This window comes from Phacochoerus africanus, chromosome 15 (genome assembly GCF_016906955.1).
Source record: "Phacochoerus africanus isolate WHEZ1 chromosome 15, ROS_Pafr_v1, whole genome shotgun sequence".
In the NCBI taxonomy this organism is placed as follows: domain Eukaryota; kingdom Metazoa; phylum Chordata; class Mammalia; order Artiodactyla; family Suidae; genus Phacochoerus; species Phacochoerus africanus.
Window position 1 is genome coordinate 35,488,771 of NC_062558.1, and position 19,077 is coordinate 35,507,847.

The 19,077-nt window shown below is 51.8% G+C and overlaps 1 protein-coding gene across 1 annotated transcript in view; it reads left to right on the forward strand.

Annotated features, from left to right (window-relative positions):
* Positions 1-17,133: 17,133 nt before the first annotated feature.
* TESC (tescalcin) overlaps positions 17,134-19,077 on the forward strand; it is a 54,633-nt gene continuing 52,689 nt past the window's right edge. Inside the window, 3 exon segments of the mRNA XM_047762635.1 lie at positions 17,134-17,151; positions 17,416-17,586; positions 17,588-17,660. Coding sequence (XP_047618591.1) covers positions 17,134-17,151; positions 17,416-17,586; positions 17,588-17,660 — 262 coding nt within the window.

The window sequence follows — 19,077 nt, forward strand, 5'->3', positions numbered from 1 at the left end:
GGGTCCTGGAATGAAGAAACCTTCATCAAGTAGTTAACATCTTCCCTTTGTTGGGATTTTAGTTCTGCAGAATAGCTCAAAGATATTGTTTTGTGTATCCTTTGATGGAGAACCAGGATCCTGCCCCAAGGCTGCACTGTTGTTTCCTGGCTGCTTCTCCCTGGTCTCTGCATCTCCTCCCTTCCCTGATTAGCAAGTGTTTGAACCTGACCTTTGGAACTCAAGGAAGGTCACAGAGGCTGAGTGAGGCCTATTTCCTAAAAACAAGAAGTGGGGGAGAAAGCCTTTGGTGCCCAGGAACCCCCCAGTGTCCTGCTTTCTTTCACTCTGCCTGACTCCAAAACCCTAGCTGCTCTTTACAACTGCTATAGACTAAACTTTTGTCTTCCCATTCATATGTTGAAACCTAATACCGGAAGAAGGAAGGTATTAGGAGGCGGGGCCTTTGGAAGGGGATTAGGTCACAATGGTGGAGCCCTGGTGATGGGATTAGTGCCCTATAAAAAGGGAGCTCAGCTGCTGACTTGCCTCACCACCTGTAATGAGGCTATAAGAAGCTGGTCACCCACAAACCAGGAAATGTGCCCTTCACCAGACACCAAACCTGCCAGCACCTTGATCTTGGCCTTCCCAGCCTCCAGAACTGTGAGAAGTAGGTATTTGTTGTTTACTTTATTTTATTTTATTTTTTTGTCTTTTTGCCTTTACGTGAGCCACTCCCGCAGCATATGGAGGTTCCCAGGCTAGGGGTCGAATTGGAGCTGTAGCTGCCAGCCTACGCCAGTGCCACAGCAACTCAGGATCCGAGCCGCATCTGCAATCTACACCACAGCTCACGGCAACGCTGGATCATTAACCCACTGAGCAAGGGCAGGGACCGAACCCCCCACCTCATGGTTCCTAGTCGGATTCATTAACCACTGCGCCACGACAGGAACTCCAGGTATTTGTTGTTTAAAACACCCTGTCCATGGTATTTTTGCGGTAGATGCCCGAACTAAGATAATAACTCTTCTAATGGAGCTTCACTCCTTATCTTCCTGGAAACAGAATGAGGCAACTCTCCCCTTGAAACCCAGCTTTCAGTGACCTGGCTTGTGACCATTTCAGCGACAACAGGTTGGAGGAGTTAGTGAAAGTCAGGATAGACCCAGGGCACACACTTTAGGCCCTCCTGCCAAAGTGTGATTTCTTTGTGTGCCTTTCCAGGGATTAGCAGCTGCCAGTCAAAGGTGTTCAGGGGGCTGCCAACTGATGCCTTGGTTTCTCAGGACAGTGGCTCAGTCACACATTTACATGGGCATGTTAATTATCAACAGCTAAATTTCCTCCATGTGTCTTTTCTTCCGCCTTTTAATTAGAAATCATCCAAGCATCGTTTACCATTTGTTGCCTATTCTAATTTGGGTTTGTCCTCTGCTTGGAGCCAGGATGAGGTAAGAGGGGGCAGAGGGGCTGGTTCCAGGGCTGAGGTGTGTGGCAGTGTCCCCACAGTGAGCCTGTAGGAGGGAAGGCTGTAGTCTCCCTCCCAGCAGCATCCTGGATGTGGTAAAAGAGACAAACAGATGGTTCTAGAGTGAGGGGGGCTGGAGCAAATGTTTTGTAGTTTCCTCTGGTAGTGACAGACTCTTAAGTGTCACTGTCTGGGCAAGGTCCATTCAGCGTGTCACCCTCAGTCAGGCTGCCCAGCTCCCCAAAGCAAACTGCATTACTAGCCTTAAAGCTCATTAAGCTCCAGTGCTGTGTGTCCTGCCAGGAGAAGATGGAGAGAGCCAGGACTGCAACCGGGCCACCCCCACAAGATGGCCCAGGGATCCTGCCAGCTGGTCACATACTCCAGGTGCCATCGTCCCCTTGAAGAAACTCATGTTCCCATTTGGGAAAGAGGGAGAGGGCAAGAGACTGGTAATTTTCCATTTTCCTTCCCTGGATGACTCAGAAGGAATCGAAATCTGTTCCCAGCTTGTTTTACTACTTCTGTCATTTCTCTTGCTGAGCCGCACAGATTGAAGGCTGGGGGAGATTCACGCACACCCACTCCACCTCCTGACCGGGAGTTCTTTCCGCGATCTGCTTCCCTCCCCACCTTTGGAAGCCTTGCATCTGCCTGGGGCCTGCCTGCTCGCCTGGAGATGCTGCTTCTCTGCTGTGGTTTTATTTAAGTGAAAATGCCCCTCCCCCTTGGTGGCCTGGGGATGGTGGGGTTCAGAGGGCCCAGATGTGAGGTTTCGGTCAAACATTACTGCCTTGCAGAATGTGCCACAAATCTACAAGAATACAACCACAACAGGCTGAGAAAAGTCCCAGAAGAGAAGTGCCCTGCCTTCTACAAATACTCTTGTAGTGTTTGCTGAGCAAACTTGGTCTTCCTCGGCTCCATTAAGTGACTCAGAAAACAAGGACACAGTTCCTCACCCCCACGGTCCCCACGGACCAGGACCGGCTATGTCTGCCTTGGGCCCAGAACCATCCAGGTGTCAGGAACACCCTGCCATCTCCCCATCTGTGGCTCTCAGGCATCAGGATGGAGACTCGCTGGGTAAACCAGAGGGGTCCAAGGAGGGAAATTGGCCATGTGGCCATCCGCCCTGTGCTGGGGAAGTGCCCGCAGGAAAATGAGGACCTCCCCCCTCTTGGCAGGGTTCTGCCAAGTCCAGGAATGGAAAGAAGGGCTCATCACTCCTTTCACTCCTCATGTTTCATGTGTCACCAGATCCTGCTGAGGGGACCACATGGACCTAGGTACATCCCCACCTCCACCACCCTGACCCAACCACCATTGCCTCCGGCCTTGGAAGTTCAAGTGCATGCAACCTGATCCTTCTAAAGTATGTATCTCTTCCAATTACTCCCTTGCTTGATGAAAGTTGCAAGGATAAAGCCCAAACACCTGAAAGCAGCTTTCCACCCTCCAGCACGCAGACTGTATTAGTCCGGGATCACAGCTTCCTGATGGCTTAACTCACATCTGCCTCTGAGCCACTGTGTTGGCTGTTCCCTCTTCAGGGAATAACCTACCTGCAACATTTGAGGCACTGCTTTCCTTCATCATCACTGTAATAAATACTCTTTGGGGGTGAGTATTGTGCCAAGCAAGTCCGTGTTCCCCATCAAGTACAGAACACTGCAAATTGCTCTTTGGCCAGGAAGGAGAAATTGATTTTTCCAGGGACCTCAGCTGAACCCTAATTGTAGTCATTCTGCTGATGGAAGATTCCTCATCACCCTCCACACGGATTCCCTGGATTGAATGACAAATACCCTAATTCGTCCCCAACTGGAATCTCTAAGCTACACACTGAACCATGTCATCTGTCTGCTCTGCTTCCTTCCTTGCTGAATTCTTCCACCTGCCAGGCTCAAGGCTCTTATGGAGAACTTTCAGTGCACCCCGCTGACTTCCTGTTTCTCTTACTCTGTAGCATTCCAGAAAGGGAAGCTGGTGGTACAAGTTGAAGACAGCAGAGAAGGACTTTCCAGAGAGGGGAATTTAGGATTGGTTTTTGGAGAATGCACCAACAGGGTAAGGAAAACTTGCGAGGTGAGAGGAATTCAACGTAGTCCAATAAATAAACTAGTAGCTGGCACACTGTTTCCACACCCCCACCCCCTGTTGAGTGCATCCCATTTGAGATGCTTGTCCATCATCTGTGGGTGGAGGGCAAAGTGAAGCCAGAAATGGAGTGAGGAGCCCCCTTGATAACCATGAACAATGAGACTGGAGGTGCAAGAAAAGGCTCTGCCCTGGCTTTCTCTCCTCCTCTCTCCCTCCTACAGCTGGCAAGTGGTACTTGGCCCTGCAATGAGTTCAGCCAAGTGTTGTGTTCCCCTGCAGATGTGAAAAAAGGTGGGAAATGCCTGGATTGAGTGTCCAGATGGTGCAATGCCTGTGGGGGCAAGGGGAGGAGCAGGTGGAGGCTAGCATCATCCCCATCCTGGGCACCTATACCCAGGGAGGACATCAAAAGAGCCTCAGTGTCCACCAAGGGAGCCATTTACAACCAAACAACCAGCACAAGTCCCCAGAGGATCTGTGCCTAAGTTGACACCCCAAGAGGTCTGGAGGGTGATCCAGGAAAAAAATAGGAGCCTTCCCAGCCTTGCCACATCTGGGAGATCCGTTGCTCTTACAGCGGAGCTGCCTCATCCAGGGGAGTGAAGATGGGCCCTCCACCCTGAGAGGGCCAGTAGGAGAAGGTGGGGGACTGTGCCTTTAGAAAAGCCATGTCATTTCATCCTAGTGCTACTTTGCAGGATGGATGCTATTGTTAGCATCTGTCAACCCACTTGACAGATGAAGAAACTGAGGGTACTGAGTTGCCCCAGATCTCAAGAGGGTGGAGGAGGTTGGCTCCCTGGGTAGAATAAAGTGGGGCTGATTTTTGGTTGGTCTTAGGTTCAGAGAGGCAGGGAGCCCCACTGGTCTCAGTGGTGTTTGATTTCCACCCCCATGCCCTAGGGGGCAGCAGAGCTTCATAACTGACCATACTTTGCAGTGGCCCAGACCCAGGTTCAAGTGTGGCTTCTGTTACTCACCATTGTGGGCTGCTCCTTTAACCTGGAGGCGCAGGTCTCCATTTCCCAAGGGTCTCCGTTTCCCGTGGGTGGATGGAGAGATGACTTCCCCAGAGCATGCTTTCTCATCCCTGAGTCAGGATAAGCACACTCCCGGGAGGGCTCACCCGCACTGCTCCAAGACTCTGTGCTTAAGGTCTAGGCACCTTCGCAGCTGCCTGGCGCCGGGGCAGCTGTGGTTATCCCAGTTACCCAGAGGCAAAGAAGCAAAGTGAGGAGTTCCCACAGTGGCACAGCGGAAACAAATCCGACTGCAGGTTCGATCCCTGACCTCTCTCAGTGGATTAAGGATCTGGTGTTGCCATGAGCTGTGGTGTAGGTCCAGACACAGCTTGGATCTGATGTGGCTGTGGTGTAGGCCAGCAGCTGTAGCTCCAATTTGACCCCAGTCTGGGAACCTCCATGTGCCGTGGGTGCAGCCCTAAAAAGACAAAAGAAATGTGAGTTCCCCATGGTCACATGGCCACTAAGAGGCAGGATTTGAACACAGGTCTTCCAACTGCACTGGAACCACTGCACCCTACCTGCCTCCCAAATCCCTCACACAGATAGAATTCGCCCCCAGTTCAGTGTTAGTACTGAAGTGCTGTGATGGAAGTGGTCGCTCCTGATATTGCGACAGCATCTACAAGTTTCCTGGGGAGGGAGGCTGCACCCACCACAGAGATGCTTTGAACATCCTTCATACAAAAAAGAAGTTCTTAACCAGCAGGCTGAAAGTTTCTGAGTGATTTATAAAAAGCCTTCTGAAGTCTAGAGCCTTGTAGCAGGCGGAGATGTGTTCTCCAAACTAAGAATAGCTGCAGGAGCCTGTTGGGAGATGCTTTCTGGCTGACATCAGACAGAGCAAAGCAGCCCCCTTCTTCTCAGGCAGGAGCAGCAGCAGCTTGAGGGGGATGTGGGTTTTCTCCAGCTGCTGGTACAGCCTCCCCGCATTTCCCCCTGAGAGGGGTACACTGAGCCTGGGGAATCTGATGAAGGGGGAGGAATGGGGCTGGTTGACCCCCCCACACACAAGGTGGGACTTCTTGTCATTTGCCACTTCTCCATCGCCTCATCACCCTATTGTTGGCTGAATGCTGCCACCTGACCATTAGGATGGGGACAGAGGTCAGCCGGGGAAGGGGTGGGCTGGTCCCTGGCCAGCAGTTGGGTTTAGATGCTTCCTGGGCAATGAGAGGGCCCAGGTGCCTGCATCCTCTTCACCCCTTCCTTGTGGGCACCTGAGGGTTTTCTAACAAATAAGGACCCCAGCCCCCACCCTAGGCCCCTGTGCCAGATGCTCTGGGGGATTTTTTTTTTTTTTGTCTTTTTAGGGTCAAGGCATATGGAAGTTCCCAGGCTAGGGGTTATATCGAAGCTACAGATGCCGGCGACTCGGGATCCAAGCCGTGTTTGTGACCTCATCACAGCTCACAGCAATGCCGGATCCTTAACTCACTGAGCGAGGCCACAGATCAAATCTGCATCCTCCTGGATCCTAGTCGGGTTTGTTAACCGCTGAGCCATGAAGGGAACTCCCCCTCTGGGGGATTTTTATGGGAAATCCTGCCATCTAAGGAAAGAAGAACTCCAATCTGGAACTTGCTTAAAACCTTGGCAGTTTAACTGCTGACTTTTTCTGAAGGTAATAAATTCTGGGATGAAATTAAATACAAAGATGAAGTCAAACTAAGGTTCAATTCTGGTTCCCCACCAGGAGCTATGAGCTTGTAGGGGAAGAATTAGAGGGTTGGAACAAAGGAGAAGAAAGAAAAAGGGAAAAGTGAACAATTTAAATGGGGGGAAAAATACTCTTTAAAATTATGTCTCGCCATGCGCAAGCACACATGCACAGTGTGTTATGGGCTATTTGCATATGTATCATGCATATTAATATAAATATTGCACAGGGTCATGTGCATAAAACTATATGGACCAAACCTCATGATCACTAGGGGATTTTTGAGGGTAATTGTGGCTGCACACGATGTTGACCTTGTACCCTGGCTCCACGAGACTTAGCCCCCCAAGCCTCAGCCCACTTCTGCAGTGCAATTTTTGCCTTCTGACATCTGGGAGGGGCTGGAGCAATTAACTTTTTTTGTTTTGTTTTCTTGTGTGTGGCATGCAGAAGTTCCCCGGTCAGGGATCCAACCCTTGCCACAGCTGTAACCAGAGCCACAGCAGTGACAGGCCAGATCCTTAACCTGCTGAACCACACAGGAATTCCTGGAGCTATCATCTTCTAAAAACTCATTGTACCTGACTTTTTCAGAGTGTCTGAGCATGCTTCCTCTTCAAGGAAGGCCAAAAAACTACCATCCTTCTTTAAAAAAAAAGACTAAAGCCAGAGAGTGTCTTGCCCAGGGTCACACTGATATTCTCCCCACATTCGTAATGCTTCCTTTGCTGAGATTGTCCTTTCAGAGGGTGGGCTCTCCCTGTGAGGCCCCAAACACTGCCTTAGTTGAAGAGGCAGAGGGGAAGTAATCGGCAGCCTTGGAGGAGACTTGTGGTGCCACCTGTGAACCATCCCTAGATGCACTGGCATTGCAGCCCTCAAGGCTGATGTGCCACTCTGGTCTGTGGGATACAGGTTTAATGAGCTGCGTCTTTTCTTTCCATACAGCTGCCGGGCAATTGGTCTCAGCGCCAGAATGCCCTCAGAAAACTCTGTGTAGCACAGTCACACCTGTGTACCCAGGTGGCAGAGGAATCACACCATGGCCATGATGTCATTTGTGATACTCCACCCTGGAGGCACCTTTTCTTTCTTTTTAAAAAACTTTTTAAAGATTTTAATTCCATTATAGTTGATTTATGATGTTCTGTCAATTTCTGCTGTACAATAAATACATAGATATATATACTTTTTCTCACATTATCACAAGTGACTAGATAATAGTTCCCTGTGCTATACAGCAAGATGGAACACCTTTTCAAAAACACCAGCAACTGGGCCCTACCCCTCAGGGGATTCTTTTCCTTTTTTTTTCTACCCGCAGCATGTGGAAGTTCCCAGGCTAGGGACTGAGTGGCAACGCTGGATCCTTTAACCTTCTGCACCTGCGCCAGGCTAGGGATTGACCCTGTACCTCCGCTGTGACCTGAGCCACTGCTGTCGGATTCTTAACTCACTGTGCCACAATGGGGACCCCTCCACAAGAGATTCTGATTCCAGGCTTTAAACTTCCCAGGTGAAGCTAACTGCAGCTAGGATGGAGACAAACTTGATAGTGCATTGGAATCACCTGGAGAATTAAAATCCTTTGATTTAATTGGGGCCTGGGTGTGGTCCGAGCATTAGGGGTTTTAAACACTTCCCAGGTAGCTCAGATGTATGGCCAAGTTTGAGAAAACTGCTCTGGTTCATTCTGTACCTGATCTCTTGGCCACTCCCTCCCCAGCAGCCAGGACTGCCCTGCAGTCCCCAAGTCCTCCCCAAAGAGACTGTGGCCTCATGTGGCTGTTTCTAAAGATATATCTAAATCTAGATCTATATCTGCACATCTCGAGAAAATTCTGTTCTTGACTTTTGAATGTCAAGAAGCCCATCTAAAGCCATGAGTCTCATGGTTGCACCTTCCGCAACAGGAAATAAAGGCTGCATGGCACAAAGACACACCAAGGACAGAGAGGGTAGGGGCCTCTGCTGTCAGCCAATCCTCAGATCTCACCACACCCCTCTAGAGGGTGCTGGCTACTCAGCCCTGCATGCACACTGCAGGATCTGAGTCCACCAGCACTCCCTCCTTGGCAAGCACTCTCCTGTTCCTGCTGACCAGCAAGCCAGGGGACCCCACGGTGGTGAGTTCGCTCTGTGCCTGCCTCCCTCTCCCCAGGAATCCACCCTGTGACATCTTGTGACTGGGCTTGAGACTCAGGGCCCTCTCTATGCTCCCTCCCTCCAGGTTTAGACCTGCCCGGGGGGACAAGCCAAGGACAGTCACCAAAGTGTCCTCTTTATCACCAGCTGAGCACAGCATCCCCCATGCATGTCAGCGGATGCAGGACACTACCCTCCACCCAGTCCCCACCAAGAAGCAGCCAGGACAGGAGCTGGCCCTGAGCCAACAGGTGACCAGAGGCACACCTGCCCATCATGAGCACCCTCCACATACCAGCACTGCATAAACCCTTCCCGGGAAAGTTTCACGTACCCATTATACAGAAGGAGACCAAGGATTAGAGACCAAGTAGTTGCCTAAAGCCAAAGACAGGATCTGAACCCAGATCTCCAGCCCCACTTGCAACCTCTGTAGCAGAAGCTCCCATATCCGAGAGCACATAAAAGTCACCCTGTGATTTTCCCTCAGTGGGTCCCGGGAACTCTCATCTTACGAGAATGTGGGTGACCCTGACATCAACGGTCCAAGGACCAGCTTTGGAGAGTCACATTGCCTTCCCCCCACCCTGCTCTGAGTCTTAGGACCTGCTCTAGGCCCAGCCGTGTTCCTTCTTGCTATGTGACCTTGTCTTCTCTGAGCGTCCTCCTCAGTGAAAATGAGAAGGTCAAGCTAGGCAATTCCGAGGGGCTCTTTAATTCCCCACTGGAGTCCATTAACTCAGCCCCTGCCTGATGCAGTGGGAGTCAGGGAGCTGCTCCTCCTCCTCAGGCTTCTCTGCCCACCAGGTCAAAACACTAAACCCTGCCCAGGATTTTCACCTGTTTTGACGTGCAGTGGGGCACGTGGAAGCCCCCAAAGCACTTTTCTCTCCCACCCCCACCCTGGGGTCTCTTTGGCAGAAGGAACATTTCTTCTGCTTTAAGAGACTTGAAAGAGCAGCTGAGAAGTGGCCTCTTTCCTTCACATGCACATCTTTCTTTCTGCATGAAGGATGGAGCCGGCTCTGGTTCCCATCTCTGGTCCCTGCTGTCCGTAGCCAGCGCTGAGAGGGCTGCAGGAGACAGCACAGAGCAGGGAAGATTGCCCAGTCAGCGAAGCGCCTGGCTGGCTGCTGAGTCAGCACAGCCTGGGGAGGCTCCCAGGCCCACCTCTTACCCCCACCCTGCCCAGCCTGGCTGGCCCAGATGGGGGTGGGGATTGCCTGCTGCATCCTGTACCAAATAAGCCCCAAATTATTGGCTATGCTGACTCTGAACCCCAACATGTATTTAGCATGTTGCCTCCCAGGCACTCTGCTGGGGGTCTCATTTGAACTTTCAGCCACCCCAAGAGCAAATGAGGGAGGGGAGGAGGGAAGAGTTGGCAGATCCTGCCCCCTACTCCCACCCCATGCCTGGGGAGGAGCTGAGCTGTCTGGCAGGGTCACAGCCACAGGACTGCCCTGCTGGTGAGTTCCTGGTCCCCGAGTTGCCCGGCTCAGCATCCAATCCCAGCCCTGCCACCTCCCAGCACGCTGGAGGGCAGGGCCTGCCTGAAGGTCAGGTGGCTGAGGGGCAATACCTAATAGTGGAGGATGTGCTGGAACCGAGTTTTCCTCTGGTCTGTGCCTGAGGAAGGGCACCAAGGTGGCCCTCAGGGAAGGGTCTCCGTCCCTGCACCCAAGTATGGAAGCTGTTCCCACAGGTGCCTGGGGACAGCGAGGCCGTGAGAAGCCTCCTCTCCATCCAAAGGGGCCTCTCAAGTCCCTGCACAGTCCTGGGCACCAGCCTGCCATGCCTTTTGTGAAAGGACTTCGGGGAGTTGCTGAAGGAGTCTCCTGTGAGTACCCACAGCCCCCTCACCTGCCCCAGATGTTTGGGGTGGTGCATGGTTTCTTCATGTGTGGTGGTCAGATGATGCATCAGAGGCAACCTAGGCCCTTATTTAAAAGGCCTATTCCTGGGCCCACCTTGTCCACAAGGGACGTTGAGGTACAAAACCATCTGAGAACTGTGTGTGGCAGCCAGGTATTGTTTCTCTAAGCCCTCATTCCTTGCGCCAATAGTGGTGGGTGGGGGTGGGGTGGAATAGGCACATCCCATGATGTGGGTTCGACAAGGTGACATACTACAGAAGGTTCTTAGTGCTCAGTAAAGGGGATCTCCTCGGTCATTGCTCAGTAGCAGAGCCAGTGTGGGGCAGCCTGGTTCAACAGATGGAAGGAGGGGGTTTCCTGTTTTCGTTCCTTCTGCCAGTTGTGTAACCTTCAGTGCAGACACCTCCATGAGGTACCTATCACTGGATGGTGAGTTGGGGCTTGGACCTACCAGGGCTCTGTCACCAGTAAACTGGGTGAGATTGAGCATGTAATCTGAACCCCTGTGAACCTCCTTCCACACCTGCAGACGGGAATGCTAAATCACCCAGTCACCGCTCACCTGGCTATGTGGCTCCAGAAGGTGCTTTTGGGAAAATCATGCAGTTACCTATGTGTCCATCAGCAGGTGGGTGGATAAACAAAATGTCTTCTTCCCACACCATGTAATATTCTTGTGCAATTCAAAGGAATGAAGTACTGATCTGTGCTACAATGTGGTTAGACCTTGAAAGTATCCCACTAAGTGAAAGAAGCCAGACACAAAAGGTCACATAGTGTGTGACTCCTTTTATATGAAGCATCCAGAATAGGCAAATCCATAGAGAGAGAAAGCTGGTTAGTAGGGGGCAGAGAGAGTGGGTCATTGAGCAGTCACAGGTAAAGTGTATGTGATTTCTTTTTGTGAGATGAAAATGTTCTAAAATTGCAGAAAGGGTTGCATAGCTCTGTGAAGATACTGAAAACCATTGAATTGCACATTCTACCTGGGAGATTGTATGTGAATTCAACTGTGAATTATATCTCAATATAGCTATTATTTAAAAAATTACATCAGAATCACCTAAAGTTTTCATTTCTAAAATATTCCTGGGCCTCCTGAGTTAGAACTCTGGAGAAGGGCCCAGGAATCTGAATTGAGATGAGAACCCCAGGTGATATACATGCACACAGAGCTTAAAGAACCATCCCTCCAGGAAGACAGCCTGGTCAAAGCCATTTCCACAGCACTGGGGTCAGCTGATTTGCAACCTTAATTTCCTCTTGCATGTGATATTCCTAGGTTCTGGGGATCAGGATGTAGACATCCTTGGGGAATGTTATTCTGCCTTTCTTACTGTTCTGCTCTTCAATGGTGTGGAATGTCTCTCCCCACATGACAGACACTGAGCAAATAAAAGTAATCCCAGGAGTTCCTGCTGTGGCACAACAGGATCAGCGGCGTTCAATCACCAGGATCGAGCACCAGGATGCAAGTTCGATCCCCAGCCTCGCACAGTGGGTTAAAGATCTACCAGTGCCGCAGCTGCAGCATACGTCGCAACCGTGGCTCAAATCCAATCCCCAGCCCGGAAACTCCACATGCTGCAGAGCAACCAAAAAAGAAAAAAAGAAAAAGGTAATCCCAGGGGAGCCCCCTCCAGTGCTGTTGCCTTTATGTCAGAGAAGAGGTTCCAGCAGGGTGTTCCATAGCCTGGTTACCACTGTCTCCTTCCTCAGCTGCTACCTTCTGCAAAGCCTGTCCCGGCACTCGATGTAAAGTGACGGCAAAGTTAAAATAGATTGTGGGCCCCTGCCACCCCTTTCTGCTTCTTTGGAGAGTTTGTTTCTTGGACAACAATGCAGAATTTGAAGCCCATCCAGGGACAAGCTTCCATCTGCCCCTTGCAAGTTCCAGTTATCAGTCACTAGAGTTATATAAATAGGAGTTCCCACTGTGGCTCAGCAGTAACAAACCTGACTAGTATCCATGAGGACACAGGTTTGATCCCTGGACCTGTACAGTGGGTTAAGGATCTGGCTTTGCCATGAGCTGTGGTGTAGGTCACAGATGTGGCTCAGATCCCACGTTGCTATGGCTGTGGTGTAGGCCAGCAGCTGTAGCTTCAATTCAATCCCTAGCCTGGGAACTTCCATATGTCGTGGGTGCTGCCCAAAAAATAAAAAAAATAAATAAAAAAAGATAGAATTATATAAATAATAGAGAAACATGCTCAAGTTGCCCTCCCCAGAGAGCCCCATCTCCTATTTTTAGGCTCCCTCCCATGCAGCTGTGTCCCTCTGTGGTCCAGGTTGAGGCATAGACACTGGAGACAGCAGCAGGCATGCAGCCTGGGTTGGGGGTACTCAGGGGGCACCTCACTGGGAGCTCAAGGATCTGGGGAATGTTAGACACCGAGAAGGACCCTCATCCCAGGCAACTCAGAGGTCATGATTTTCCAACTCAGGGTTGAATTGAAAGCCATCAGAAAACAAAGGGAAGGCTCCTCTTCCCAAGACCAGAAATGATTTAATAAGTAGGGGCTGGACCAAGGTCCCAGTGTGCGTTCCATTTATTTGTCTAAGCTGTTAAGTCCTGGATCTTTTCCCCTGTGAGAGAATAAATAGTTGTGGTGGTTGTGTGCTCTGCCAGCCGTTTCGCCCTTCCTGAATCCTTTCTGTAAAGATGGGATTGTGGACCCATTATACAGATGAAGACATCAAGGTTCAGAGCAGCAATGGAACCAGCCCAAGACCACACAACCCAGGAAGTGGCAGAGCCGGGATGCAACTCAGATCTGGATCTATCTCCTATAGCGCACTGTGGTCCAAGGTTGCCTTCAAAGATTGGGGTGCCTCTGGTGAGAAAGGATTATGTAAAAGATGGACAACTTGAATTCAAAATGCAAATTGGGGATGATTCTTCTCTGACTCCACACTAAAATCAAGAGATTAAGACATATGAGACCAGCATCAGGAGCCTGAATAACCTTAAGAGAAAAACTGTTTCAGAGTTGAGACACTGGTGTAGCCAGCCTCTGTGGACATATTTTAGGAGAGTACCACTAATCCTTACTTGTTTGAAGTGGTTTAGGTGTGGTCGTCTCTAAGTCAAGAGGCCAAGCAGGATGGCACTTAGAATCCCTGTAACTTTCTTAGGGTCCAAAAATTAAGAAAAGTGTAGTGTTACTCCCAGAGCATTGCCAAGCCTTCGGAATCCCCCCAGCCCAAGCGATTAGGGGGACAGGATGGAGATATGGGTGAATTATAGGAACTGCCATTTACCCAGCTTCCTGTGTGTGTATTCTAATTCTGGCTTAGCACGCATTCCGAACACCTTGATTTTTCCATCAATAAAATGGGCCCTGTCCCGGGCTCCCACAGCAGCTGGTACCCAAAGTATACCTGTTAGTGATGGTCTGTTCCTATCTCTTTCCTTCTAGCCTCTGAAGGCAGAGACTGACTACCGCACTATAGTGTCTGCATTCCTGACACTCAGTAGCAGTGAACGGATGAATGAATTCATGAAGGAATGAACAAATGAACATATGAATAATAATAACAGCCTACTGTGTAGTGCTGTGCTGAGTTGTCTGAAACAAGCTGGCAAGAACAAATTGTTAAACATTCAGGAGTTCTGCAAGCCCTTGTTCAGTTATTGGAGCTTGAAGTTGACTGTGGTGGGAGTATTTGCACCATGGAAATCAGGAATTGGCAATCTGCAAAGTAGAGCTCTGCTTTCTCAGAGTCTGTGTGCCTGCTCCCCACTGGATAGGGCTTCCTCTGGCCGGCACTGTTTTAAGCACTTTACATATACGAATCCACATTTAACCATCGCAGGCATTGTGAACAAGGTACCGTGATTATTCCCATTTTACAGATGGGAAACCGAGGCCCAGGGAGGCAAAGCCACTTGCCCAAGCATGGTTTGGTAGTCTGCTTCCCTGACACAAGCAAAGACCAGGCCACCATCTCCGGGCTCAGCTGCCCTTTGTGGCCTCACAGGTACCTGCCATCCTCACCGTGACCATTTTTAATCAGCTCCTCTGGGAGAAGAGAGGCAGTTGCCTGGTGACTAAAGTGATTCCTGGCTCTCTGAAGGTCATGCTGTGTGAGGCGGAGGATAAAGATCCCTGCACGTGTGCCCCCTCTTTCAGGGCTCCAGACAACAGAGCCAATCAGCCCAGCCAGACCCCGTGCAATGCTCCAGACCTCCTTCGTGTTCTGACGCCATTCGGAGGATTGAATTAAAGGCCTGACGTCCTGGAACAGGCAACAGCAGGCTTTGCATGGAGAGAGCCCTGCCGTGTGGGCATCATTGCCAGGGAAGGAGGCAAAGCCCAGGCAGAGGGTGGATGACAGCAGGAACCCCAAACCTCACCGATACTTCTGTCCAGCCAATGTCTGCCTCTGGAGTGTCCCCTTGGGGCCACAGTTGGGGACAGATCATGGACTCCCCAGGGCTCAGCTTGGGGGTGTACACAGTCTCTCCTGGGGCCATTCTAGCTGGAACATTCCAGATCTCTGCAGGTCCTCATTTACCTCGCTGCTTTGTCACCTCCTCTGGGTCTGTCTCCCAGTCCTCCAGGACCTTCTTTTTTTAGGGCCTCATGTGCAGCTTATGGAAGTTCCCAGGCTAAAGGGCGAATCGGAGCTACAGCTGGCAGTCTACACCACAGCCACAGCAATGCTGAGATCCTTAACCCACTGAGCAAGCCCAGGGATTGAACCTGCATCCTCATGGATACTAGTTGGGTGTGTTACTGCTAAGCCACAACAGGAACTCCTCTAGGACCTTTTTTTTTTTTTTGTCTTTTCGTCTTTTTAGGGCCACACCCATGGCATATGGAGGTTCCCAGGCTAGGGTTCTAATCAGAGCTATAGCTGCTGGCCACAGCCATAGCCACAGCAACACCAGATCTGAGCCATTTCTGTGACCTACACCACACCTCACAGCAACGCTGGATCCTTAACCCACTGGGCAAGGCCAGGGATGGAACCCTAAACCTCATGGTTCCTAGTCGGATTCGTTAACCACTGAGCCATGACGGGACCTCCTCCAGGACCTTCTTAAGAGCAGAAATATGCCTCCTTTTTACTCCTGGTTATGGCTCCAGGACCTAGGCAGGCCCCTGTACACAGCAGGCCCTCAATAAATGCGTAATGAAGAAATGGATGAAGAGCAAGTCCCCAGATTTTGCCTTCCTGCTGCCACAGGAGCTCTGATTAGTCCTCCAAGCCCCACCCACAGGAATAAATTCCCCTGTGGTCATCATGCCCAGTCTTCCAGCTGGGTGGTGAAGGTGGCTTGTTTAGTAGCAGACCCAGGAGAGCAGATGGGGGCCCTAAGAAGGACTCTCCGAGGAGGTAGTGTTTATGCTGACATCTGAAGAGCCTCAGCCATGGGAAGAGGGAGGGGAGGGGTTTTCCAGGCATAAGGGCAAAGCAGGAGTAGACAGTAGCCATCGGGGCCTGGGATAAATTTCACTGGGTAGACAGGTGATGGAGTAAAAACCACTGCCCTCATCCCATACACTGGGGGGGTCTCTCCGTAATCACAAGTGGGGCAGAGCAGAGCTGTGTGCCCCTTCCCTGCCCCAGAGCTTTGACCCCTGCCCACCAACAGTGTACCAGCTCTGAGAGCCACTGTGCCAAGGGGAAGGAGATGCAGTTATTACATCATTTTCAATCTCCCTGGAAAAAAGCCCCATCATTTAATCCTTGGATAATTTAATAAAATTCCAGGAACAGATATTTTAAGTTGGAACAAAATTGCGTCAAGCAGTTGTGGGTAATTCCCAAGGGGCCCAGGGACCCCTTTCCTCATCCAGACTGGGTTTCTAGATTCCTTCTGACCTGAAATTCAGTCTCACAGGCGGCTTCCTAGTTTGCTTGGATCAGCTGATGCCCCCCAGCCAACATCTTCCCAGTGTGGCTAGGTCTCAGAACTGCCCAAGCCAGCTCTGCAAATGCACATTCCAGGTGCTGCCTCAGCTCCACAACAGAGTGTAAAGAGGAGCTGGATTTTCAACCAGGAGGGGGCTGACTCTACTGTGCTGGGCAGGTTTCAGGAGCCCCCTGGTGGCTCTGAACAGCACCCCTGTCCCTGGAAAGGGCTAGGACCCTCAGCTTAGATTGTGGTCTGCAGGGATGGGCGGCTGGTTCTCAGGGCCCCGTGCCCAGCACTCTCAACAGAGCCTGGCACCCAGGACAGACCCTGATTACATGCCAACCCTTGATGGCCACATCACTGAGCACCGTGAAGCAGAATGATCTGGGCTAGAGATACTGGAAAGTGTTGACTTAATTTCTGCCCAGGCTGTGTGATCCTTCTGAGAATTAGTTCCTCTGCTGTAAAGTGGACATGATTCCACAGTAGCTACCTTGTACTGTGTCCCAGGCCAGGTCCTTCAAATGGACATCTCATTAACCATTATTATCCCAATCCTAAAGAGAAGGACTCATGGCTAGACAGGTGGCAGGACTGGCCAGGGTCACCCAGTCTGGCTACAGAGCCCAACTCCTTCAGTAGGCTTAAGGCAAAACTTCTCCCAGGAGGCCTGTTTTCTCTGTGGCAGTTTGAAATTCAGCCTTCTGGGCCCTGCCTGAGTCAGAATCTGGGGGGAGCTCCCTGAACCTAAAGTTGGAAGATGCCCTCACTCTAAGCAACTGGGCTGTGTAGTTGGGATGAGCCGGTCTTGTACGTGAGTGTGACCACTTCAGGGTGGGCTTTCCTGGAATAAGCCAAGTACACCCCCTCGCCCCCACCCACACCCCATCATGCACATACAAGATGGATTCTTATGTTATCTTTATTGCCATTCACCGTAGACCCAGTAAAGGCTCACCGTCCTCCACTGTTCCCAGGGAGTTTCTCTCCTGAGATATGGGAGGATGAGTGGTTGGACCAGGGTGGGAGTGGGCATGGAACCTCCTTGGGGTCTGATGCTTCCTTCCTAACTCTGCTCACACCTGCTTCCTCCCAGAGCCGGCAGGGGTGCGGAATTGGTAAGGTGTGAAGAGCGCGTCCGCCCTCCCATTGGGGTTACTAGGGAACCTGGGCTATGAGCTCTTGGGTCCCCCTCTCCTTCCTTCTCCACCTCCTCCCCTTCGTTTCCGGCCCGGGGCGGGGCGCTCCCCCTTGTCCCCGCAGTGCGCGAAACCGGCGCGCTCTAGGACCGTGGCGCGCCGCCCTCCGCCGCTATAAGAGGCTGCGCTCACGCCCCACGCGGAACCCGAAGCTCAGACCAGTCCAGACGTCTCGACCCGCGTTGGACCCGAGGCCGGACCGGCCGCTTCGCAGCCGACGCCAGCCCCGGGCCTGGGAGGAACAAGCGCCCCGGGACTACCTGCCGCGGGTATCATGGGTGCTGCCCACTCCGCGTCCGAGGAGGTCCGGGAGCTCGTGGGCAAGACAGGCTGTGAGTATTCCGCGGGGGACGGGCACCGGGGTTGGGGCGGGGACCGCCGGCCGGCTGCCTCGGGGGTTCCCAGCCCACACGCCGCCGAGCTGTGTGACCTTGGGCTAGTAGCTGGCCCTCTCACCTCCTCAGTCTCTCCCTCCTTCAAATGGGTCCCCGCTGGTCACTTTGCAGGCTTCGGTGATGCTGAGTAAGTGCCACGGCCGCTCAGCCTCGGGCTTTCGGAGTTGGATGGGAACCCCCAGGCCTGGGGACTGTGGACCGGGGAGGGAGCAGGGTCCGGGCTCCCTAGCCCGTGGCTGGGCAAGCGCACAGGTACGAGAAAGCGAGCACTCGAGGATGCCCAGATGCTGTGAGCGCCTCGCACCTGAAAGTCGTTTGGATTCACGATGCGCAGGGGAGGAAAGTTTTAAAGTCGTTGGGAACCTAGCTCTTGCACTTCCCGTCTGTGTGACCTTAGGCAGATGAGCCAGTCTCTGCGTCTCCCTTTGTCCCGTCTGTAAAATGTGTTCAGGTGGGTACCCCTCCCCGGGTTGCTGGGAGGATTAGGAAAGGCAGAGCCTGCAAAGCACTTTGCTGGAGCCCGGCGACCTTCCCCCAGCTCGCCCCGACTCCCTGGCCCCTCAGAGGCTGCGCGCCCCGCATCCACACTGGGCAGGGCGCACCGCACCGGGAGGCCGAGCTCCTGGCAGAGCTGACCACAGGGAATTGATGGCGGAAGCGTCTGTCCGCCCAAGTCCAGCCGAGCTGGGAACTTGACCCTGGGCTCTGACTCTGGGGCGCTCGGTTCTGTTTCACTTTGTGAAGGGGAGTGGGGTGGGCTGAAGACCCTGAGAGGCCAGGTGAGTGGGCAAATTTGCTTTGGCAATGGGCGGACCTGGTGTGAACCCTTCTAGCACCTCTTCCTTGCTGTGCGACCTTGGGCTAGTCTCTTTGTCTCTCTGAGTTTTGGTTTCATTCTTTGGAATGGGATTTCTGCTAGTATCTGGTAGATAGGTTCTCAAGAAATGGGAGCTTCAGACGTTATTTCCAGGAGGGAGCTGGCTCTGGTGCCTGCTTCGAGTTTAGTGCAGAGAGTCAGCATCCACAGTTGATCACCTGGAGGAAGCGACCCAGGCATTTGCATGTGGGCAGAAAAATGACCCCTCCTGACCCTCACTTTTAGCATCTCTTTCTAGGAGAATTGGATTAATATTACAGAAATCCTTTAAAAACTGGTGTCTGTAAACACACATGCATACACACAGACATGTTTGTAGACACCTTCCTGTGTAGAAATATAAAACTATCTGCAACTGGAGGGGGGAAAAAGGTGTGGTAGAGTATACATATTATGGACCCCCCCCCCCTTTTTTTTAAAGAGGGAGAGCCAGAGTATATTTTGTAACTGTTTCATTTCATCTTCCTTGAATAATGA